Source organism: Pan troglodytes, chromosome 7 (assembly GCF_028858775.2).
Source record: "Pan troglodytes isolate AG18354 chromosome 7, NHGRI_mPanTro3-v2.0_pri, whole genome shotgun sequence".
In the NCBI taxonomy this organism is placed as follows: Eukaryota; Metazoa; Chordata; class Mammalia; order Primates; family Hominidae; genus Pan; species Pan troglodytes.
In genome coordinates, this window is record NC_072405.2 from 51589905 (window position 1) to 51615863 (window position 25959).

The 25959-nt window shown below is 37.5% G+C and overlaps 1 protein-coding gene and 1 non-coding gene across 2 annotated transcripts in view; both read left to right on the forward strand.

Moving 5' to 3' along the window:
* Window positions 1–443: 443 nt before the first annotated feature.
* POTEA (POTE ankyrin domain family member A) overlaps window positions 444–25959 on the forward strand; it is a 71760-nt gene continuing 46244 nt past the window's right edge. The window contains exons 1-8 of the mRNA XM_001140309.6: window positions 444–1183; window positions 5431–5545; window positions 5697–5870; window positions 8889–8995; window positions 10356–10493; window positions 13084–13154; window positions 24454–24524; window positions 25909–25953. Coding sequence (XP_001140309.5) covers window positions 885–1183; window positions 5431–5545; window positions 5697–5870; window positions 8889–8995; window positions 10356–10493; window positions 13084–13154; window positions 24454–24524; window positions 25909–25953 — 1020 coding nt within the window. The 5' untranslated portion in view covers window positions 444–884. The remainder of the gene's footprint in view (window positions 1184–5430; window positions 5546–5696; window positions 5871–8888; window positions 8996–10355; window positions 10494–13083; window positions 13155–24453; window positions 24525–25908; window positions 25954–25959) is intronic.
* On the forward strand, window positions 11759–11865 carry LOC112204243 (U6 spliceosomal RNA). Its single transcript, XR_002937820.2, has one exon. It is a non-coding gene; the product is annotated as a U6 spliceosomal RNA (small nuclear RNA).

The following is a 25959-nucleotide window of genomic DNA, read 5'->3' on the forward strand; positions in this document are numbered from 1 at the left end:
GCAGTGTACCCGATCCTGTGGCCCCCGAGTGCCCTGTCGCTGATGGTCCGGTGTTCTGGGTGCGGACCAAGGAGGAGCCGGTGGCAAAGGCGCCTCAGGCAGGCCCTGGGCTCCATGGGCGGCTTGTGCTCCGCGATTTTGAGGCCATTTGCAGCAGCTCCGCCAGCCCACCGCTCTGAGCTGCAGCTGCTGCCAGCCACAACAGCACCACCACGAGTGTCTTGGGGGCTTTCTTCAGAGGAGGCTGTCAGCGTCCTCAAGTTCCAGGCGCTCTAGCGTGCTACAACAGGCTTTTTCCCACCTGCGGCCTCTCCTCAATGGCCTAAAAGCTTGGCCAACTCTCACAAAGTTTGGCAGTAACACAGGCTGTCACTGACATTTGTGGCGCCAGGACCTGCCCACGCGGGTTGCAAACGTCGGCCACTGTCTGTGCCACGTGCAGTGACGCCGCCCGAGGTGCGCACGGTGCGCACACCGCACGCGCACGCCCGCGTAACGGCTGGCACGCCTCGCTTGGCTTGGCTTGGCGTTAGTCGCTTGGCTTGGTGGTCCTCGTTTGCATTGGCTTTACCCTGGCATTCCTTTGCTGGGCTTGACCTTTTCTTGCTGGGCTTGGCATTCCCCTGGCTGGGCTGGGTGTTTCACCGGTGGGGCGTGCACTTTCCCTGGGTGGTGGAGGGGGCGTGGGCTCTCCCCGGGTGGTGGGGGGACGTGGGATCTCCCCAGTTGGTGGTGGGGGAGGGGTCGTGGCCTCTCCCAGGGCGGGGTTTTGGCTGGGATTGACCTTTCTCCCCTAACAGATTGGAAACTCGTAGTTTCCCGCTTTTTGGTGAAACTTGTTGACAGACACCATCTGCTCGCTACTACCAGGCTGTTGAAAGCAGATGGTGGCTGAGGTTTCTCCAAAGCTGGCTGCCTCCCCTATGAAGAAGCCCTTTGGCTTCAGGGGCAAGATGGGCAAGTGGTGCTGCTGCTGCTTCCCCTGCTGCAGGGGAAGCGGCAAGAACAACATGGGTGCTTGGAGAGACCACGACGACAGCGCCTTCACGGAGCCAAGGTATCACGTCCGTCGAGAAGATCTGGGCAAGCTCCACAGAGCTGCCTGGTGGGGTGAAGTCCCCAGAGCGGATCTCATCGTCATGCTCAGGGGCCCTGGCATTAACAAAAGGGGCAAGAAGAAGAGGTAACCGGGCCTGGGGCTGGGAGGAGGCGGGACCTTGGGGGATGGGGTGGGACGTGCCCTCGTGTAGGTGTGTTTGTGGGGGGCGCCCTGGCTTTCTTGCCTCCTCAGGTCCCACGCCACCCGGTGTGTGGATACTTCAGAGAGGTCGGGGCACAGGCCTCTTTATGAGCAGCAACACAAAAACAAAACTTTAGTTGATTTCCAATCCCATAATAATTTCCCTTATGGAACACTTAAGAGACTGTTTTAAAGTGATTTAACTCTCAAAGTTAAGTCGATGCAGCAGATTATTTTTAATGTACACATTTTAAAACAATGTTATATACATTATAGAAAGGAGTATAATGAGAACTAAGTCCCATAATATATCAACTTCTGAGATTAAATATTCTTCAGATAAAATCCAATATGCATTTTATATCAATGTACCCCTATGTAAATATGTTCTTTACTGAGGAACCTTAGAAGGAAACTGAAATGGGAAGATGGTTCGTGTCCTTGAATAGGAAGATTTATTTTTCTTAAGATGTGAGCTCTTTTGTGTTTATCACTTTTCACTTTTACCCAAGCCAAATAAAAATAGTAAAGTTTTAACATTTTAAAATTACACATGATGTCTTTTACTATTGTGATAAATGTTTGTGACAGAATGGAAAAAGACTTGCTCTTCCAGATATCAAAATGTGCATGTGCTATTTCCACAAATTGTTTACTAACAGCTCAAAAGACATAAATAAATAGAACAGAATACAAAATCCAGAAATATCCAAATATATGAATTTAGAACTTGATAGTGGTGATGTTTCATAGTAGTATAAAAAGATGAATTATTCATAAATGAAATGCTTGCTGTTTGGAGAAAACTAGCTAGATTTTTTATGTCACAAAAATAAGTTCCTGGGGTATACATTAAAAATTTTAAATATACAAATTAAGAAAAATACCAGAAGGAAACACAAATGTCTATTTTTATATGAAGATATATTTTATGTTCACGAAGACCTAAGAACCTCAAAAGCAAGTATTCTGAAGGGTGGTTTGGTAAAATAAAAATTAAAACACCCTGTAAATAAGAAAAACATTAACAAAGGACAAAACACTTGCAAAACATGTATTTTCATTTTACAGAGAATTCTTTCAAATCAACAAGAAGACAACTAAATAAAATAAGCTCAATTTAAAATTGGGCAAAGTACTTTTTTGCATGTCTACCAGTGACCTATGCACATAGGAGAACATAGTGTTCCTGATAAGAGAAGGAATTTAAATTAGAAGAGAAATGAAATACTCTTTTCTATCTAAGTTAGAAGAGGAATGAAATTTTGTTTCTATCCACAAAGTTTGTGAGGATGAAGAACAGTGGTACTTACACAGCTTCTTAAGGTTTAAGTTGCTGTGACTTTTCAAATAGACATTTTGGTGGTAAGAACCACATTTAAAAAATGTATATGCCTTTTACCCATCAATTCCATTATACTGAAATATCTTTTGGAAATAGATACATCTGCTTTTCTTAGTATTGCTTAAATAGCAGTGTATTGAGAAGAACTCATGTAAAGATTTTATGAACAAATTTCAGTCCATCCATATGATGGAATAATATGTAACCATTGAGGGTGTCAATAGATACAGAGATATGTTGACATGCAAAGATGTACTTAGGTATATATCAAGTGAGAAAAAAATCAGTTATACGCAAACAGAATCTGCTCTTGTGTTAGCTGAAAATATGTCAAAAATATGATAAAACTTATTTCTGGGGATTTGTATTGTAAGTGAAGTTTTTCCCTTTATCTTATCTGCGATTTCTGCAATGAACATCAGAAAAGTTTTAGTTAAGTTTCACTAGTAATGAAATAATCCTTCGGAAGAGAAGGAATATGCTATTTGCATAGATACAACTAATTTCTCACATTCTATTATTTATTTTTCTTTCTGTGGATGCGTATCTTCTGTGAATTTTTTTTTTTTCGACACGGAGTCTCACTCTGTCACCTAGGCTGGAGTGCGGTGGTGCGATCTCGGCTCACTGCAACCTCTGCCTCCTGGGTTCAAGTGATTATCCTGCCTCAGCCTCCTGAATAGCTGGTATTACAGGCATGCGCCACTACGCCATGCTAATTTTTGTATTTTTGGTAGAGATGGGGTTTCACCATGGTGGTCAGGCTGGTCTCGAACTACTGACCTCTTGATCTGCCTGCCTCGGCTTCCCAAAGTGCTGAGATTACAGGGGTAAGCCACCATGCCTGGCCTCTTCTGTGAACTTTCATTCTTTTCAGAAGTAGAGGGAATCTGTTTACCTGTTACTGTAGATTTTATTGTGTATACATTTTATTATATAATTATCTTTTCATTGTATATAGATTAACATGTGTAAGAAGTATGGATTAATTATTTTAGTTATATATGAAAATTAAAATAGCAAATATAAATGATTATTACTATTGCAAATGTATTGCTGTACTATACAGGAGTTTTCTTTGAAAATATTGAATTCTTCAGCTGTGTTTATCCATTCTTTCAATCGATTTATTCATCAAACATAAGCCAGACACCTATTATGTGGCAGGCATATTCTACTATCTCTCAGGATCCTTCTATCTTTGAAAATTTCATGTTTCCCTGCCAGGCCTGAGCAAACTGAGAGATTTAAAATTGGACCGTTAGGACTTAATCTCAGTTGACGCTTTTCCTCCCTCCTTTCAAACAAAAGCGTTTCGGAAGGTAGAAAATAATAAAATGTAAACTTTAACTGCCTTTTTGAAAATTTATAACAGTCATGGGTAAAGACTAGTTTAGGACTTTTAAGAACTAAAACATGGTACTTAAACAGTATGGAATATTATGCAGCCATAGAAAAAGAACAAGAGCATGTCCTTTGCCAGTGACTTGGATGGAGCTGGAGGCCATTATTCTTAGCAAACTAACCCAGGAATAGAAAACCAAATACTGCATGTTCTCACTTACAGGTGGGAGCTAAATGGTAAAAATGCACAGACACCTAGAGGGGAGCAACACACACTGGGGCCTATTAGAGGGTGGAGGATGGGAGGAATGAAAGAAGCAGGAAATAAAACTATTGGGTACTGGGCTTAATACCTGTGTGATGAAATAACCTGTACAACTAATGCCCTTGGCACACATCTGCCTATGTAACAAACCTGCACACCCTGCAGATGTACCCAGATGTACCCCTGAATATAAAAGTTGAAAAAAAATTCCACAAATAGTTTCATAAATTCATTTAAAAAAATAAAATTTATAACAATCTTAAATCCTAATATTAATGATTGTAAATATCTGATTTACATACATTCTACAAATCTAAGTATTGAAAAAAATTAGCTACACCTATTCATTTGAATTCCACATTTTCTTTGGCTTAAAGATTTTTGAAAACCAAAGTAAGAATTAGTTTATTTTAGAAATTTGTTTTTGTTTTCACCTCAGCCCTCTTAATGCGTAGTTCTTTTAAGAACTAAAATTCATCTAAATGTCAGTCATCTGACCAGAACTGCCCCAGACCTGTTATAGATACCATATTCTACTTAATGTAAGGCACCATAGATTTTATGATGCCCCATTATTTTATGTCACAAGAAGAGAGTTATTTAAATGTCACCAATTATAGTAAATCGTGAATTATAAGCGGTACTCCAGTGTAAGAAATGTGAAAACATGGAGACAATGAACATCTTAGAATCAATAAAATACAATGTTATCTGTAATCTTTAAGACATATCTCAAAGTGTAGGTGTAATTGTATCATGTCACTTATTTCAAATAGTCTTCATTAAGTAGTAGTATTAATACAAATTATAATATCTGACAATTATTGAGCTGTTATTTGTGTTAGGAACTATTCTACATATTTTGTGTAGAGTCTTATTTAAGCATTATAGTGGTTTTCTGTGAGAAAGCTATTTTTTGCATCCCCATTTTATTGATGAGGAAATTGAGACACAAAAAGACTAAGCAACAGCTAGGAAGTGACAGAGCTTAAAACAGTTTTCCAGCTCAAGTTGAGTGTAATCCAAGGGCTGTGCTCTTTCTGTTCTGATACTCTGCTCTTTCATTAACACAGTGAGAATAAGAGGTAATAAATAGTGTGCTTTCTTCACAGGAATATTAAATATTTGTTTTGAAGGCAGGAATAGCATGCTATTCAGCATTTGCAATTACATGAGTCATTGGTATGGCTTTAGATAGTGCATTACAATTTCCTAAAAAGTCTCTCACTCTCTTAGGACTGCTCTACACTTGGCCTGTGCCAATGGCAATTCAGAAGTAGTAAGACTTCTGCTGGACAGACAATGTCAACTTCATGTCTTTGACAGCAAAAAGAGGACAGCTCTGATAAAGGTATGCAGTAGCCAACTATATCAGCATGAGGTAGATTTAAGATAATTAAAAAAATGAGTTTTCTCATGTAAATATAACTTGGTGAAATCTGTGGAATGTTTATTTTGAATTTCTAGGATTTACAATTGATTTCTTGGTCTAATACTGACAGGCCGTACAATGCCAGGAGGATGAATGTGCGTTAATGTTGCTACAACATGGCACTGATCCAAATCTTCCAGATATGTATGGGAATACTGCTCTACACTATGCAGTCTACAATGAAGATAAATTAATGGCCAAAACACTGCTTTTATACGGTGCTGACATTGAATCAAAAAACAAGGTATAGATCTACGAATTTTATTTTCAAAATACTGAAATACATTTGTTTTAACATCGCCATGTGTAAGGGTCAGTTTGCCATATTTGGAAGCTCAAGCATAACCTGAATGAAAATATTTTGAAATGACTTAATTATCTAAGATTTAATTTTAAATATTGTTACTTTTAAAGAGGCATCAGCAGGTACAGCTTTTTCTATGCACTTGTGGTAAAATTTTTTTGAAAAAACTGAATTTGTAAAAGGTAATACTTATTTTTTTTCAATTTTTCCCTTCCAGGTTTTCTTTTCCCTAATCAATGTAAAATGACAAAATTTGCCCTGGAAGCAAGTTTTTCATTAAAACTCCAAGAAAACTAAAACATGTTTCAGTGAATAGAAATCTTGCTGCTTTGGCAAGTTCCTAAAAAAAAAAGTAATAGATATGAAGTGATGTATCTTTTAGTGGCAAGGCTTAAGATATTTCTGATTGCTGATAAGGCAGAAATAGAAAATGAAAAGGAGAGCAATCAGAAATATCGAGGCCAATTTGGAAATTAGGTAATGGAGGAAAAAGACCATGAAGAGATTCTGTGTGTGTGGGCTTTTTTTTGTTGTTTGTTCATTTCTTTCCTTTGCGTGGTGAAACAAGGTTCTCTTCAGTTTTAGAGAATGACAGTTTTTTAGTTTGGGAGAGGGAGTTAGTGGGTTGTAAACTGCCTAGAGATTAATTTTAGGAGCCCTCTGAGGAAGCAGATTGGCAGTGAATAGGTGGTAATGTAATGGGAAACCCTTGAGCAGAGGGAATATCAGGGAATTATTTGACTTATTATCCTATTCTGGTAGAAATGGCCACTTAGATAGAGTCTAAACTCTGCTTTCAAATCTAGAATGTCTTGATGGGAAGGTGGGAGATAAAGAGCTTATAAGTAATAAGATCAAGTTGGATTTTGAGTTTACTAGGCCCTGTTCTAACCCCATCCAGGAAAATTAAGTGGTGTTTTCAGCAAATGAGTCTCTCACTCTTTCCTTTTTTTTGGCCAAAAGCTCAAATGATAAAGGGAATTGGCCATGTGGGTGAGAGATGAGACTGAAGTAATTGTCTGTTGCACTAGTTTTCAACTAGAATTGTGCATCTCAGTTACTTGAGGAACATTTTAAAATAATCTACAAGCCTAGACCCTCTCCTGAAGATTTTGATACAGTAAGTCTAATAAAGCCTGGATATGTCCATTTAAAAATGTTTCCTTGAAGGCAGACATGCTGGTTATGGGTGCCTCCCTCCCAGCTGCTAGAGAGGCTGAGGTGGGAGGATTGATTGAGCTCAAGAGTTTGAATCTAGCCTGGACAACATAATGAGACCATGTCTGTAACAACAATGACAGCAACAACAACAACAACAACAAATTCCTTAAAATGCAGATACACTTCTGCTTAAGAACCACTGAATAGATAAGTGTAATATGTAAATTCTCATATCTCAGAAACTTAAGACATCTCTAGAAGAGTTGGAGTTGGATATGTGCAAATTCCTTTAAATCTTTCCTTTCCAACATTAGTTTGACTTTCTTTCTTTCTTTCTTTCTTTCTTTCTTTCTTTCTTTCTTTCTTTCTTTCTTCTTTCTTTCTTCTTTCTTTCTTTCTCTTTCTCTCTTTCTCTCTTTCTCCCTTTCTTTCTTTCTTTCTTTCTTTCTTTCTTTCTTTCTTTCTTTCTTTCTTTCTTTCTTTCTTTCTTTCTTTCTTTCTTTCTTTCTTTCTTTCTTTCTTTCTTTCCGACTGGGTCTCACATTGTTTCCCAGGCTGGAGCACAGTGGTGCAATCACAGCTCACTGCAGGCTTGACCTCCCCAAGTACAGGTGGTCCTCCCACCTCCAGTTTTTATTTTATTTATTTATTTATTTATTTATTTTTTTAGTAGAGATGGGTTTTTTGCCATGTTTCCCAGGCTGGTCTTGAATTCCTGTGGTCAAGCGATTCAGCTGCCTTAGTGTCCCAAAATGCTAGGATTACAGTTGTGAGCCACCATGCCTAGCCTAGTCTGACTTTCTTCTCTGTGGTTGGGACATTAAAATGAATATTATTGGTAGTATCTATCAGCTTACAGAATAATACCTTTTCCTTCCTACCATCAGTTATTCACTGCCATTCAGAAGGTCTTTAGAAATTTGCAGTGAGTATTCTTTCAATAAGTAGAGGCTGGCCCTCTCAGGATTTTGTGTCTCTTTGTTATTCAAGTGCTTAAGTCAGTAAGTCATTACTAAGAGCAGAGTTTTCTCAGTTAAAATTTTAGCAAATTCTAAACCGTTTTTGTCAATTAAAGCCATATTATGGACTATCCAGTATGTCTCTTAAGTTTGTAGAACTTTGGCATAATCAGGATGGTAGTATTAAACACTAAAAACCATGCAGTTATTAAGAATACACACAGGAATTCTGCTAATTTAGTTTCAGCAGTCCTATGAACTGATTATTTAGTTAACAATCAGGAAAATTAAATATAAATAGATTTCAAATGAATAAATATGGGAAAAATTCTTGAAATGGGCAGTATGAGCCTTAATAGCAATTTTTTACTGCACATTGGAGCTTGGTTTTTTGGGTAAAACATCTGAAACTGAAGAAATATTTTACATGCAAATTCTTGCTTTATACACAACAATTTGTCACAGGGTTTGAGGATATAGAGATAAAAGATACAGACCCTGCCCTCAAGAAGATTTTTGTTTAGATGGGAAAAATTATTATCATCCAATAATACCATGTCACAAATGCTGGGATAGAGGCAAAGATTCTTGAAACCAGTAAATGTTTAAAGTGAGTTTTCAAGATGACCAGTGTTAATGTGGTGAGGCAGAGGAGGGGTGTTTCCAAGGGAAGGAGCAGTGTGTGGGAAAGCACAGAAGAGTGAGAAGGAAACAACTACATTTTATTTACTTTCTATGAGTATAAGTCCATAGGATCTTTATGTAAAGTTTCCAATTCAGTTGAGAAATATATAATTTTTTCAGTTACATATTGTTTTTGGTTTCTATTGTTTTACAGGGTGGCCTCACACCACTTTTGCTTGCTGTACATGGACAAAAACAGCAAATGGTGAAATTTTTAATCAAGAAAAAAGCTAATTTAAATGCGCTTGATAGGTTTGGAAGGTATAGTTATTTCTTTTAATCTCTGTGTTGTTCTGGATTGATAGCAGTCACTCAAGTCATAAATATTAAATTAATACTAACTTATACTTATTGGGACATAGTGATCAGCAGCAACACAAATCAGTTAAGTAGAAAAAAACAGTTATTTAGACTGGGCAACATAAAGAACAGTTTTAGTAGGATTCATTTTATTATATTGACTGATGTTATTTGTTATGTGATGTTATTGGTTGTATGTTCTTATGTTAGCTAAAGGGATTTCATATTAGTTTTAGAAAGTGTGAACTTTAACTTTCAGTTATGACTCAGTCTTGAACTTCTTAACCCTTTCTAGTAGTTTTTAACCTCTGCTTCTTATATGGTTTTCCACTAAATATGCTATATTAAACATAAATAGGAGTTGCAAATCATTTTATCTTTTGAATAACTCTGCTTTAAGTTGCTTTCTTTAAAGAATATTAATGTTAGCTTATCCCTACTTGACAATCAATTGCTATTCCCACATACTGTGGGTTCATCAGCTTTTTCCCTTTTTATTTCCAGTGTATTTTGATGTTTTTATTTTTAATTAGTATGGAGAGAGGGAGCGAAGATAGTCTTAAGTGGATACACTTTCCCTTTCATGAAGGCAAGCCATAGGTGGGTGATAAAGAGAAAAGAGCTAGGCTTTAGATTCACACAAGACTGGGTTTAATTCCTAGCTTTCTTACTTGCTAGGTGTGTGACAGTGTGAATGTTATTTACCACCAAATATGTTGTCATGTATGAAAAGGAGGAGAATATATCCTTCAAAGTTAGCTGTGCATAGTAAGAAAGATATATATATATATATATATATATATATATAATCTTTATATATATCTTTTTATAGCATTTAATTCAGGACCTAGCAGATGCTTATTGGTATTCATTAACTGAAACTACTATGACCACTATTCTTACCATTTGTTATTACTGCTTTCAGCATGCAGATAGCTCTTATTTATCTGATCCCTAGCTTGTTTTCTATTACAGTGTATCAGTCTAGGGACCTGGGAAGAAATCTTCACTTAAATCTTTGTCTACTTCAGATAAGCAGCCCTAGCACAGTTTCTTGCCCATCAAAGGCCTTTAAATTAGTAGCTGCTACTATGCAATACCCCACTGAGATAAGAGGTTTCCTTTTTGTCCCTTCCTTTTAACCTTGATGGTACTTTATAAAGATGAACACTTGAGCACCCAAGATGCTTATGTCTTTTAGTACATGTAAATGTTTAATTCTGCATGGACACGCAAGATATTAAATTGGTAAAGTATATTGAATTAGTTTTTAAAATCACTTAAAGTTCCTAAGGGATAAATTATCTCTATATTATTTTAGAACTGCCCTCATACTTGCTGTACGTTGTGGATCAGCAAGTATAGTTAGTCTTCTACTTCAGCAAAATATTGATGTATTTTCTCAAGATGTATTTGGACAAACTGCTGAAGATTATGCGGTTTCTAGTCATCATAATATGTAAGTGTTTACATTAAAAGTCTAGTTAAAACTACATGGAGGTTTAAAATAATTATAATGATTGCATCTTATATATCCGGTGAGATGTGATAGATTGGTTCAGGTAGTTTTAGAGTGGCTATGAGTTAGTCCACTGCATCAGCTAGAAATGAAACAAAAAACTAGACTAGTTAGAAGTACCAACGGGTGCAGGATTCTTTATCTCGGGACTTTTAAGACCTTTATCCTTAGAGATTCCAACATTGTTCATTTCATTCCATGTATAACACCTATGCATGGGATAAAAAGTAGTGCCATATCTTTAATTTTTCTAGTTAGTTATTTGGGTCTTGAAATGTCCAGTTTAGGAGAAAGTCTTGTACTGTCTTCTGGGGACTGTCTCCTATATACTCCCTGAATTTTTTGAGAACCAAAGGGATTCACTAAGTCCAAGGAAGACCGTCCTTTTTTTCAAGTCATAAGGAGGAGAAAAAAAGGACATTTTAATCATTCTTTTGTTTCTGTTGATTCTGTTGCTGCATCGTTGCCACTGAAACTGGTCCTGCTGCCTGGTAATGGTTGACCTTTGACATCAAGATGCCCTTACTGATTCAAATCCCTCAAGTCTTCATGGTGATCCATACATGGACTTCAAAGTTATAAAATTTTTTACATTCACATACCTATGCCTATGTGCTCAGCCATTGTTCCCAAAGCACCAGCACCCTGCTCTGGCAGCTTAGCATCCTGGCTTTATCCACACACAGAGTGAGCAAATTGACACTTCCACCCACATTCAAAACCTGATGTGGAACCCACATGTTATCCTACACTTAACTGAGACTGTCATGGTAAGAGATCCTTTGAGTCCCATGTTGGTCTTTTCTCTAGCAGATATTAGCTGGGCTTGTTCTAAACTGTCAGAGAGGTTCAAATAATGTGGCAGAAAGAGGTCAGTGTTTGTTTATTCTTCTTTGCTACCATATCTGTACCCTGAGGCACATTTATATCATGTATAGTACCTTAGACAGTAGAAAGTCCCATATTAACCTTCCCCAGAGCAATGAGCACCCAGTTGTAGTTGACCCCTTGAATGATCCATTTTCCATAATAATGAGAATCTCCCAAGCTACTTGCATCTCTTCCTCAAGATTTAAAAATATTTTCAAATTCTACCTCACTGGAAGATATTGAAGAGATTTCTCAGGATCTCAAGTAGGTTAGTTGGACTTAGAGCCAAACCTTGTCCACAACTCATCACTGTCCATGTGTAAAAGTAGAGCTTTGTGCTTGCTTAGGCAGCACATATCCTAAAATTGGAACAATACAAAGAAAATTAGCATGGTGCCTGCATAAGGAGGCTGAACCAATTTTTGAAAGACTCCAAGTTTTGTGCAGTCACTGGAAGGTCATTTGACTATTTTCTGACTAGCTCCAAGGAAATGGTGTGAATCAAAGCAAAATGGGTGCCACCTAAATATTGAAATTGTGATTTTTTTGCTACAAAAATATTCACGTAAGGTGGTCTAAGAGATGACCCCAGAGCTGAATAATGTGTGGGGTGTTGTGTGAAAAATATATTGCCAGCATGTGACTTGAAAATTCAAGAAGGTCAACTTACAACTTCTTCATGGAACCTAAAAAAAAAAAAAAAAAAAAAGTAGGGTTTTGGTCTCCCATGTCAGCTGGAGATGAGCACGGAGATGAAGCATCATCCTAACAAACATCTGCTGGTTTAGAGTTTGAGTCTGTAGAGAAGGATCATTGGTCCAAGCCAGGTGTTGACATCCAGTGGATTTTCTGCCCTTGTTGTGATTGGTAAACTCTGTAATAGTGGGCAATCATGTTTTCTACTTTAATGAGATATTTATGAATAAATTTAGTTACAAACTATGAAATATTTGAGATTCCTTGAATTATAAGCCATAAAGAGTAGGACAACTAATAAGGAAAATTAGGACTTAACATTTCCTGAAAATTACAACATTTGCATATTAGGGCCTATGAACAAAATATACATTGGGTTTTATTTGGGATTCTGAGATAATTTCAGTATAAAGTTTAGGAATAGATTATTTCATTGCTTTACTATTCTTCTGAGCCTTTAAAAAATGTTATCTTGTTAAGTCTTTGTAACAACCTAGTGAAATAACAACTAGTGAAATAAGGCAGCAAAGTCCTCACTTTGTAGAAATAACAACCTAGTGAAATAAGGCAGCGAAGTCCTCACTTTGTAGAAGAAAACACTGAGCCTAAGAGAAGTAACTTGTCCAAGAACAAGTTGAGCACTTAGGCATAGGTATGGATCAGCTGTTCATTATGGAGCTAGGCCTTATGCAGAGTTGGGACACTTTCTATTATGTCAAGCTAATGCAAGTTAGTTTATTGAGTCATAATGCCCTTGATTTATGAGTATTTCACCTTACTTTTTCTTCTTTAATTAGAAGCTTAATGAGAGGTTTGTAGAATGTACACAGAACTGTATGGGATAATATTGTTAAGTTCTGATATTCTGATATTGTTTGAAATACTCAGAGAATTTTTGCATTTGGTAAGCATTTTCATATCAGTATTAAAATAGTAATTTTATTTATTACATTTTTATACATAGAATTTGCCAATTACTTTCTGACTATAAAGAAAACCAGATGCCAAAAAACTCTTCTGGAAATAGCAATCCAGGTAAGACTTCTGATAGTGAATTACTTTAGGTCAGTTGTCCCCAACCTTTTTGCCTTCTTGGCAGCAGGGACCAGTTTTGTGGAAGACAATTTTTCCATGGACTAGGTGAAGGTGTGGATGGTTTCAGAATTATTCAAGCATGTTACATTTATTATGCTACTTTATTTATATTATTATTACCTTATAATATGTAATGAAATAATTATACAACTTACCATAATGTAGAATCAGTGGAAACTCTGAGCTTGTTTTCCTGCAACTAGATGTCCCATCTGGGGGCAAAGGGAGACAGTGACAGATCATCAGGCATTACATTCTGATAAGAAGCACACAACCTAGATCCCTCACATGGGCAGTTCACAACAGGGTTCATGCTCCAATGAGTATCTAATGCAACCACTGATCTGACAGGAGGTGGAGAGCAGGCAGTAATATGAGTCATGGGGTGTGGCTGTAAATAGAGATGAAGCTTCCCTGGCTTGCTTGCTTCTCACCTCCTACTCTGTGGCATGGTTCCTAACAAGCCATGGACTGGTACCAGTCCATGGCCTGGGAGTTGTGGATGCCTGATCTGGGTGGTCCTATCACAGATAAAAAGGTAAAAGTAAGGAAGTTTTGATCACAAAAGAAGAGCGAAGCACAGGTTATGCTTGTACCAACAAAGTCTCACTATTACTGACTTCATTCCTCCTAATTTGAAATTGAAAGAGACAGATTTACTTTGTTGGAACAAGATGTATTCTTCTACCTGCTGGTTAATTGTCATGATAACAGTAATTTTGTTAGAACAAAATTTGTTAGAACAAAATCTGCTGCCATTCGCCAAAAGATTGTCATAATAAATACACAAATTGCCCAACTCTAGGCTCAGCAGATTATAATAAAAGTACAAAAATGTTTCACAGTAAGAAAAATGCTAGTATGCTACCTGAATGTGGACGCCTAATGCATTGTACAATCCAGACTCTATAAGGACACCTTTAATTTAACCCTATGTTTATCAAAGAGCTTCTGTAAGTTAGGTTGTGTACATTGCAGGAGACAAAGATGGAATAGATGTAGTTCTGATCTTTAAGGTGCTCATAATAGAATACAGCTGCCTCTATTTCATTTCTCTGCCTTTTCAACAGAATTTACAAAGAAAATATTTTTATGTTTTCACTTGTCCACTTAACAAATAACTATAAAATGTCTTTTAGGTACTAAGCATTTTTCTAATGCTAGAGAACAGAAACAATTAAAAATACAGACAGGAGTTTGTCACTATCATTGTCATTTTTATTATGTTCCTACCTTATTCAGTGCTTGCTGTGTGCTAGATGCCCACTGGAAGCTTATAATTATGATTTATTGTATATTATATTGATTATGTGCCAGACATATGTGATGAGGAATGAAAGCTTTAAAAAAAAGTAGGTAGGATTTAAGGTAAGCATGCAGAGTGAGTAGAATTTTTCTACGATCCTTCCAGAGCACTATCACTATTTGAGATTGATAACCTTTTCATGCTGTATAAAATAGGAAAATAGAAATTTCATTCAACCCAACATCTTCTACAAACGAGTGTATGGCGCTCTCCAAATACAAAGGAATAATTCTAGGATAATAAATTTGGGGTAAGAAACAGAAAAAAAAAAAAAGAAGTAGAAGAATGATGTTTGGCAGAAGGAACATGAAATGACATTGCCTGTTGGGAGGAAGAGCAGCAAGTGCAAAAGACAAGATGCTTAAGTGAACTTTGTAGGGTTTATGAGCAGTTCACTTTTGCTAGTACAAAAAGTGTGAGATAAGAGAGGTTGGGAATGAGGTGAATACTTAGCTAAGGCAAGTTTATGATAGATTTTTTAATACTATTGAAATGAGTAGGTCTTATTCTGGGGGCCACGGGAAATTTACCTTCAATATCTTCCAGTGAGGTAGAATGCTTTGGACTGCAAATACTAGATGAGCAGTGGCTAAAACAGTAGGAACCAGAGTTGTTTTGGTTGTTCAGTGATATACTAGAGTTCCCCTTGTCCCTCTTTCAGCTGTGCTTCATGTCTCCTTTCATGGTTGGCTAATCCACAACAGCTCTAAACATCTTGTTCTCACAACACAACATCACAAGGGCTGCTTTTCTTCACACGTGTCTTTTAAATAGGGAGAAACCTTAGAAGCATGCAGTGGACTTCCTGTAACATATTATTGGCTAGGTCACAGCACATGCTTATCCCTAAACCAGGCACTGGAAAAGCAAATGTAAATATGTGATTAGCTTAGAATAATCATTTCTCTTTCTGAAGCTGAGGAGGGGGATTGGAATACTGTCTCAGTAGACTTGTGTTTCTTCTGCAAGAAAGAATAAGGAATAAGAAAGAATAAGGGAGCCAGCAATGTTTGCTGCAGGGACTCATTGGAGAAATTTGAGCAGGGGAGTCACAAGATTAAATTAGAGTATTAAGGCCTTTCGGTAATGTTGTAAAACAGGGGTTGGCAAGCTTTTTCTGTAAATGACCAGGTGGGGAATATTTTAGACTATGTGGTCTCTGTCATATCTACTTAACCCTGCTGTTGTGTGAGAGCAACTATGGATAATATGTAAGCAAATAGGAATGAGTGAGCTCCAACAAAATGTTATTTTTTCTTTTTCACTTTTGGCATTTTTAATAGGATTTTTAGGCATAACATCTTACATAACCACACAGAAACTGTTTCATTTCTAGTCTTTTTTTTTATTGTACTTTAAGTTTTAGGGTACATGTGCATATTGTGCAGGTTAGTTACATATGTATACATGTGCCATGCTGGTGCGCTGCACCTGCTAACTCGTCATCTAGCATTATGTATATCTCCCAATGCTATCACTCCCCCCTCCTCCCACCCCACAACAGTTCCCAGAGTGTGATATTCCCCTTCCTGTGTCCATGTGATGTCATTGTTCAATTCCCACCTATGAGTGAGAATATGAGGTGTTTGGTTTTTTGTTCTTGCGATAGTTAACTGAGAATGATGATTTCCAATTTCATCCATGTCCCTACAAAGGACATGAACTCATCATTTTTTATGGCTGCATAGTATTCCATGGTGTATATGTGCCACATTTTCTTAATCCAGTCTATCATTGTTGGATATTTGGGTTGGTTCCAAGTCTTTGCTATTGTGAATAATGCCGCAATAAACATACGTGTGAATGTGTCTTTATAGCAGCATGATTTATAGTTCTTTGGGTATATACCCAGTAATGGGATGGCTGGGTCAAATGGTATTTCTAGTTCTAGATCCCTGAGGAATCACCACACTGACTTCCACAATGGTTGAACTAGTTTACGGTCCCACCAACAGTGTAAAAGTGTTCCTATTTCTCCACATCCTCTCCAGCACCTGTTGTTTCCTGACTTTTTAATGATTGCCATTCTAACTGGTGTGAGATGGTATCTCATTGTGGTTTTGATTTGCATTTCTCTGATGGCCAGTGATGATGAGCACTTTTTCATGTGTTTTTTGGCTGCATAAATGTTTTCTTTTGAGAAGTGTCTGTTCATCTCCTTCACCCACTTTTTGATGGGGTTGTTTGTTTTTTTCTTGTAAATTTGTTGGAGTTCATTGTAGATTCTGGATATTAGCCCTTTGTCAGATGAGTAGGTTGGGAAAATTTTCTCCCATTTTGTAGGTTGCCTGTTCACTCTGATGGTAGTTTCTTTTGCTGTGCTGAAGCTCTTTCGTTTAATTAGATCCCATTTGTCAATTTTGGCTTTCGTTGCCATTGCTTTTGGTGTTTTAGACATGAAGTCCTTGACCATGCCTATGTCCTGAATGGTAATGCCTAGGTTTTCTTCTAGGGTTTTTATGGTTTTAGGTCTAACGTTTAAGTCTTTAATCCATCTTGAATTGATTTTTGTATAAGGTGTAACGAAGGGATGCAGTTTCAGCTTTCTACATATGGCTATCCAGTTTTCCCAGCACCATTTATTAAATAAGGAATCCTTTCCCCATTGCTTGTTTTTCTCAGGTTTGTCAAAGATCAGATATTTGTAGATATGCAGCATTATTTCTGAGGGCTCTGTTCTGTTCCATTGATCTATATCTCTGTTTTACTAACAGTACCATGCTTTTTTGGTTACTGTAGCCTTGTAGTATAGTTTGAAGTCAGGTAGTGTGATGCCTCCAGCTTTGTTCTTTTGGCTTAGGATTGACTTGGTGATGTGGGCTCTTTTTTGGTTCCATATGAACTTTAAAGTAGTTTTTTCCAATTCTGTGAAGAAAGTCATTGGTAGCTTGATGGGGATGGCATTGAATCTGTAAATTACCTTGGGCAGTATGGCCATTTTCACGATATTGATTCTTCCTACCCATGAGCATGGAATGTTCTTCCATTTGTTTGTATCCTCTTTTATTTCCTTGAGCAGTGGTTTGTAGTTCTCCTGGAAGAGGTCCTTCACATCCCTTGTAAGTTGGATTCCTAGGTATTTTATTCTCTTTGAAGCAATTGTGAATGGGAGTTCACTCATGATTTGGCTCTCTGTTTGTCTGTTGTTGGTGTATAAGAATGCTTGTGATTTTTGTACATTGATTTTGTATCCTGAGACTTTGCTGAAGTTGCTTATCAGCTTAAGGAGATTTTGGGCTGAGACAATGGGGTTTTCTAGATATACAATCATGTCATCTGCAAACAGGGACAATTTGATTTCCTCTTTTCCTAATTGAATACCCTTTATTTCCTTCTCCTGCCTAATTGCCCTGGCCAGAACTTTCAACACTATGTTGAATAGGAGTGGTGAGAGAGGGCATCCCTGTCTTGTGCTAGTTTTCAGAGGGAATGCTTCCAGTTTTTGCCCATTCAGTATGATATTGGCTGTGGGTTTGTCATAGATAGCTCTTATTATTTTGAAATACATCCCATCAATACCTAATTTATTGAGAGTTTTTAGCATGAAGGGCTGTTGAATTTTGTCAAAGGCTTTTTCTGCATCTATTGAGATAATGATGTGGTTTTTGTCTTTGGCTCTGTTTATATGCTGGATTACATATATTGATTTGTGTATATTGAACCAGCCTTGCATCCCCGGGATGAAGCCCACTTGATCATGGTGGATAAGCTTTTTGATGTGCTGCTGGATTCGTTTTGCCAGTATTTTATTGAGGATTTTTGCATCAATGTTCATCAAGGATATTGGTCTAAAATTCTCTTTTTTTGTTGTGTCTCTGCCTGGCTTTGGTATCAGAATGATGCTGGCCTCATAAAATGAGTTAGGGAGGATTCCCTCTTTTTCTATTGATTGGAATAGTTTCAGAAGGAATGGTACCAGTTCCTCCTTGTACCTCTGGTAGAATTCGGCTGTGAATCCATCTGGTCCTGGACTCTTTTTGGTTGGTAAGCTATTGATTATTGCCACAATTTCAGCTCCTGTTATTGGTCTATTCAGAGATTCAACTTCTTCCTGGTTTAGTCTTGGGAGAGTGTATGTGTTGAGGAATTTATCCATTTCTTCTAGATTTTCTAGTTTATTTGCGTAGAGGTGTTTGTAGTATTCTCTGATGGTAGTTTGCATTTCTGTGGGATCAGTGGTGATATCCCCTTTATCATTTTTTATTGCTTCTATTTGATTCTTCTCTCTTTTTTTCTTTATTAGTCTTGCTAGCGGTCTATCAATTTTGTTGATCCTTTCAAAAAAACCAGCTCCTGGATTCATTAATTTTTTGAAGGGTTTTTTGTGTCTCTATTTCCTTCAGTTCTGCTCGGATTTTAGTTATTTCTTGTCTTCTGCTAGTTTTTGAATGTGTTTGCTCTTGCTTTTCTAGTTCTTTTAATTGTGATGTTAGGGTGTCAATTTTCAATCTTTCCTGCTTTCTCTTGTGGGCATTTAGTGCTATAAGTTTCCCTCTACACACTGCTTTGAATGTGTCCCAGAGATTCTGGTATGTTGTGTGTTTGTTCTTGTTGGTTTCAAAGAACATCTTTATTTCTGCCTTCATTTCGTTATGTACCCAGTAGTCATTCAGGAGCAGGTTGTTGAGTTTCCATGTAGTTGAGCGGTTTTGAGTGAGATTCTTAATCCTGAGTTCTAGTTTGATTGCACTGTGGTCTGAGAGATAGTTTGTTATAATCTCTGTTCTTTTACATTTGCTGAGGAGAGCTTTACTTCCAGGTATGTGGTCAATTTTGGAATAGGTGTGGTGTGGTGCTGAAAAAAATGTATATTCTGTTGATTTGGGGTGGAGAGTTCTGTAGATGTCTATTAGGTCTGCTTGGTGCAGAGCTGAGTTCAATTCCTGGGTATCTTTGTTAACTTTCTGTCTCATTGATCTGTCTAATGTTGACAGTGGGGTGTTAAAGTCTCCCATTATTAATGTGTGGGAGTGTAAGTTTCTTTGTAGGTCACTCGGAACTTGCTTTATTAATCTGGGTGCTCCTGTATTGGGTGCATATATATTTAGGATAGTTAGCTCTTCTTGTTGAATTGATCCCTTTACCATTATGTCATGGCCTTCTTTGTCTCTTTTGATTTTTGTTGGTTTAAAGTCTGTTTTATCAGAGACTAGGATTGCAACCCCTGCCTTTTTTTGTTTTCCATTTGCTTGGTAGATCTTCCTCCATCCTTTTATTTTGAGTCTATGTGTGTCTCTGCATATGAGATGGGTTTCCTGAATACAGTACACTGATGAGTCTTGACTCTTTATCCAATTTGCCAGTCTGTGTCTTTTAATTGGAGCATTTAGTCCATTTACATTTAAAGTTAATATTGTTATGTGTGAATTTGATCCTGTCATTATGATGTTAGCTGGTTATTTTGCTCGTTAGTTGATGCAGTTTCTTCCTACTATCGATGGTCTTTACATTTTGGCATGATTTTGCAGTGGCTGGTACCCGTTGTTCCTTTCCATGTTTAGCACTTCCTTCAGGAGCTCTTTTAGGGCAGGCCTGGTGGTGACAAAATCTCTCAGCATTTGCTTGTCTGTAAAGTATTTTATTTCTCCTTCGCTTATGAAGCTTAGTTTTGCTGGATATGAAATTCTGGGTTGAAAATTCTTTTCTTTAAGAATGTTGAATATTGGCCCCCACTCTCTTCTGGCTTGTAGAGTTTCTGCCGAGAGATCCGCTGTTAGTCTGATGGGCTTCCCTTTGAGGGTAACCCGACCTTTCTCTCTGGCTGCCCTTAACATTTTTTCCTTCATTTCAACTTTGGTGAATCTCACAGTTATGTGTCTTGGAGTTGCTCTTCTCGAGGAGTATCTTTGTGGCATTTTCTGTATTTCCTGAATCTGAAAGTTGGCCTGCCTTGCTAGATGGGGGAAGTTCTCCTGGATAATATCCTTCAGATTTTTTTCCAACTTGGTTCCATTCTCCCCGTCACTTTCAGGTACAGCAATCAGACGTAGATTTGGTCTTTTCACATAGTCCCGTATTTCTTGGAGGCTTTGTTCATTTCTTTTTATTCTTTTTTCTCTAAACTTCCCTTCTCACTTCATTTCATTCATTTCATTTTCCATCATTGATACCCTTTCTTCCAGTTGATTGCATCGGCTCCTGAGGCTTCTGCATTCTTCACGTAGTTCTCGAGCATTGGTTTTCAGCTCCATCACCTCCTTTAAGCACTTCTCTGTATTGGTTATTCTAGTTATACATTCTTCTAAATTTTTTTCAAAGTTTTCAACTTCTTTGCCTTTGGTTTGAATGTCCTCCCATAGCTCAGAGTAATTTGATCGTCTGAAGCCTTCTTCTCTCAGCTCGTCAAAGTCATTCTCCATCCAGCTTTGTTCCGTTGCTGGTGAGGAACTGCGTTCCTTTGGAGGAGGAGAGGTGCTCTGCTTTTTAGAGTTTCCAGGTTTTCTGTTCTGTTTTTTTCCCCATCTTTGTGATTTTATCTACTTTTGGTCTTTGATGATGGTGATGTACAGATGGGTTTTTGGTGTGGATGTCCTTTCTGTTTGTTAGTTTTCCTTCTAATAGACAGGATCCTCAGCTGCAGGTCTGTTGGAATACCCTGCCATGTGAGATGTCAGTGTGCCCCTGCTGGGGGGGTGCCTCCCAGTTAGGCTGCTCGGGGGTCAGGGGTCAGGGACCCACTTGAGGAGGCAGTCTGCCTGTTCTCAGATCTCCAGCTGCGTGCTGGGAGAACCACTGCTCTCTTCAAAGCTGTCAGACAGGGACATTTAAGTCTGCAGAGGTTACTGCTGTCTTTTTGTTTGTCTGTGCCCTGCCCCCATAGGTGGAGCCTACAGAGGCAGGCAGGCCTCCTTGAGCTGTGGTGGGCTCCACCCAGTTCGAGCTTCCCGGCTGCTTTGTTTACCTAAGCAAGCCTGGGCAATGGCGGGCGCCCGTCGACCAGCCTCGCTGCCGCCTTGCAGTTTGATCTCAGACTGCTGTGCTAGCAATCAGCGAGACTCCATGGGCATAGGACCCTCCAAGCCAGGTGCGGGATATAATCTTATGGTGCATCATTTTTTAAGCCGGTCAGAAAAGCGCAGTATTCGGGTGGGAGTGACCCGATTTTCCAGGTGCGTCCGTCACCCCTTTCTTTGACTCAGAAAGGGAACTCCCTGACCCCTTGCACTTCCCAAGTGAGGCAATGCCTCTCCCTGCTTCGGCTCGTGCACGATGCGTGCACCCACTGACCTGCGCCCACTGTCTGGCACTTCCAAGTGAGATGAACCCGGTACCTCAGATGGAAATGCAGAAATCACCTGTCTTCTGCGTTGCTCACGCTGGGAGCTGTAGACCGGAGCTCAATAAAATGTTATTTAGAAAACCATAAGGGAGACTGGATTTGGCCTGTGGCCTATAGTTTTCTGGCCCCTCATAGAGGATTGATGGAAGGTAACCATGTAAAGAAACCAGGAGACAAAGGAAGATTTGCTGTAGTCAGCTATAGTTTCCTTGTCACATGTCCTTGGACTAGTATCAATGTATTATAATGTTTTCACCCATCCATCGTGAAATAAATAAAGTTAGGACTCTCAGTTATTCATTTTAAAATGTTGGCCTTTTTTTGTTGTTATGCCTTTTTCATTTGTTTTGTTTTAATTTTTTTCATGTAAGAAATAACGTTAACAGCTGGGTTTTTAAAAAAAATAAAAGCCACTTTGTAAATGTTTATGTTCCCAGTGGCAGTGGGAATATAAAATGGAAGCAGAAGAGAGGTATAGTCAATATGATTTAGTGACTATTGAATGAGAAAAGTGAATCAGATGATTCACAGGTTTCCAGGTTGTACACTATTATTTAACCTGAACATGAGGAAGGAGTAGGAAATTTTCTGGTGAATACAGAAGAGCAAAGAGCAGCAGCTCAAGAGGAATGACTAATTATTTTTCTGTGCATGTTTAATGGGATATTCATATAGGATTTTTGAATAGGTCATTGAATATCAGCATTTATAGCTGGCATCCTACTAGTTTGACTCTCAGTAATAAGACTTGTCAAAGATCCAAGAATCTGAAAGTTGATGATAAATTTCCATGTGTATCACCATCAATGACTGAAAGTCAGCATCCACAGAATTGGGAGAGATGAACTTAATAGATAAAGATGAATTGGAGTTGTGTTTCTCTTAGAGAATGATACTCTCCATGACTTGTGTGAGTCACAGCTGCCAGAAAACAAAGAGGCCAAGGAACATATTAAAGAAGCACAGCAAATTCAGTCCTAGAGTGCCTCTGCTTGGCTTCGTGTTATAGTTCTGACTTCTAAAAAATCACTTTTTGGCAAAATATACTTTGTGTTTCTTCCCCTCTTGCAACCTGCAACCAAACAGAATCCTTTTTAGCAAGGCATTTTTGTGTTCTTTGACTAAAGCAACATATAAATAACAAAAAGAAGTAAGAGAAAGAACTTTTTTTGTGTGTATAGGCTAGTATTTAACATAAACTTGAGAGTGAGTGCCAGGATTATATTTAGGATTTAGGGACTAGATAGGAAAACTGGATAGAAATCTAAAGATTGCTGACTCAAACACAATGTGGTTTCTTTGCTTTATTTTCACAGCTCTGAATTCACAACTATTAGTTATATTTATATGCACTATAACTTTAGAAAGCACCTTCCCAAACCAAATTTTATGTGATTTCTTATAATTTAGATGACTTTATTATAGAATTGAATTTCCAACTGTTCATAAGAATTATTGAGCATTTGCTACATAGTATCATCTCAGCTGTGTCCACATGAGCTACCTATCACCTTGTGTTAATGAATAATGGTTCACCAGGAATATTGGTTTTGGCATTTAAAGTGATCTGTATTTAATGCAGATAGGACCAGGGACCACTCTTCAACATTAATGTCCAAGCATCTTAAAATTACACAGAATGCTTTCATAATCAGACTTCTGCCTCACTCTCCATCTTTAGCCCTTTTCCCCATGTGCCCTTTCTCTGGCATTACTGAGCTGCCTGCAATGCCCTACTCACTGATCCTTCTCTTGTAGGCAAATACATTCACTCTTTCACACCTTACTCCCTCTCTTGCTGATTCCTGGCATACTGCCACCCTTTCCTGCCCTCTACCCCTTGTAATATGGCTAGCCTCAATATTTAAGTCTCTGCTTGGCCATGATTTCTAGAAAACCATCCCTGACATGCTTTATTTTCATTCTTTTTAAATCCTAATGCCTACTATGTATGTAGCAGGACTCAGTAAAAAATTGCTGAGTAAAATAAAGAATGTTTATACAAAGGTGATGTGCAAGACTGTCCCCTACAGTCTTGGAGCCAAGGGGACAGACATGTGGAGCAATAATGTACATTTGAGATGGTAAAGATGCAGTAGAAAAATAAGTAAAGTATTAAGGCAGCCTCAAGGAAGGAGGTACCTGTTTATCTGGGGAAAGACATGCAGAATCAAGGAAGACTTCACATAGCATTGTTTTAAAAGGTGAAAAAAAATTGTCAGAATAGTGGAGGGAAACATTTAAATATTAGGAAGACATTGTACACTAATAAAGGTGTCAGCAGTGATTTTGGAAATCATTTATAAGGTACTATTAGGAAGTGGAGAACAGTATACTGTGTTACCTTATATGTTTCTACCGTGTTTTAATATTGTGTTCCTAGTGGTTTTGTTCATTTACGTTGGGTGGATGAATTTGTGAGTGAATGTTTGACATGTTTGTATGTCCTCAATCTGGTGGACTCTAGTATCTCCCCAAGTGGTTTGTTGAAGTTTTGGAGAATTATTTCTTAAGTAACTATTTCATGAAAGATTAAGCTTCATTTAAGTGCTCAATTTATGAAATGAAATGTCTTAAATCTATTTTTATAAAAACAATAGTTTTAAATTGTTCTAAGTGGTTCATTTTAACCAAATATATGGATTTCACTTCAGAACAAGACTTAAAGCTGACATCAGAGGAAGAGCCACAAAGGCTTAAAGGAAGTGAAAATAGCCAGCATGAGGCATGTAAAATTTTAAATTTAAATTTCTGGTTTAATGTTCTTTTCTTTGCTTTGATAATAGTAGATAGTCCAAATGAAATTACCTTTCAGACTAGGCTTTGATAATCAATACATTTTTTAAAATAATTTTTTAATAGATTCTTAAAATTTATTTTAATAGATTTAGTGACCTTATTAACAGAAGAATCAATAGAATCTAATTTAATATTTGATATTTAACTTAAAGATTATAACCCACTATAAAATTTAAAATATTCTTATTTAAAATATTCTTATCTGCCTTCTTGATTGGCTTATAGCTAATCTTTCCCTTTGGAATAGAGGCAAAACAAATCCAGAACATCTTTTATTTTTACAACACCCTAACATGATAAAGAAAGTAACATCAATTATTGGATCATATTATCAAGCAATTGAAATTATGAACAATGTAGCAGTGATGGTCCCCGAGCTGGATTCATGGCAAAGGAGTAATCATGGCCAGTGTTTGAAAATCTGCAGTTTTATATTGCCAGTCAGTGATGCCAAGGTTAAAGATGAATTCTACCTGTGGTCTCTCACTGACCTCAGGGTTTCTGTTCAGGGAGAGAACCAGGTCTTAAAATCAACCCAACTGCCTATTACAATAATCATATCTTGCAGAATGAGACCTTTGTTGTTAGTGTACAAACACAGTAACATTCTAACATTTCAGTTGCAGAACATCAGTACATATTATTTAAAAATTTTTATCCTGTGTCATTAGTACACATTAGAATATATTAGAACTGGACTTAAGCCGATAGTCTAGATACATAACATGATCATATTACAGTACATAATTTCAATTAAAATGTAACAATTTGCATTTCTTTCTGTTTGGTGTTGATTTTGGCTCCTAATAATTTAAAGTGTGCCTACACTCCAGTTAGTAATCTTTTAAAAAACCACCTAAATGCACTGTAGGGGCTCACTACTTAAGGTATGGTGAAGTAAAATCTTTTCAAGTGAGAAAAACCCTACAAATTACCTGCTAATTCATTTTGGTAGATTTAACACATAACGAATTAAGTTTAATCCAAATAAAAGGTGACAAAGTTAAGTTTTCCGGTTCATGTTTTTCTTCTTTCTTTGGCTAAGGTGAATTTTTTTATGTTTTAGTCAGAAGCCAGTGATGTGGCAGTAGCTAAACATAGAATAAAATGTTAATTCTTCATTTTAGTTATTTAATTATTATTTCTTTAATTATTTTAACAGGTACATTTTAATTTTAATTATTTTCTAATTTTTTATTGTCCATACTTGATTACTTAAGAATAAAATTATTTTAAAAACATGTACACCAAAAGAGCAGACATCTGAGAAATACAACAAGCAAATTAACCTTCTATAATTGCATCTGCAGAAAGTGACTCAAGAACCAGACATAAATAAGGATTGCGATAGAGAGGTATAC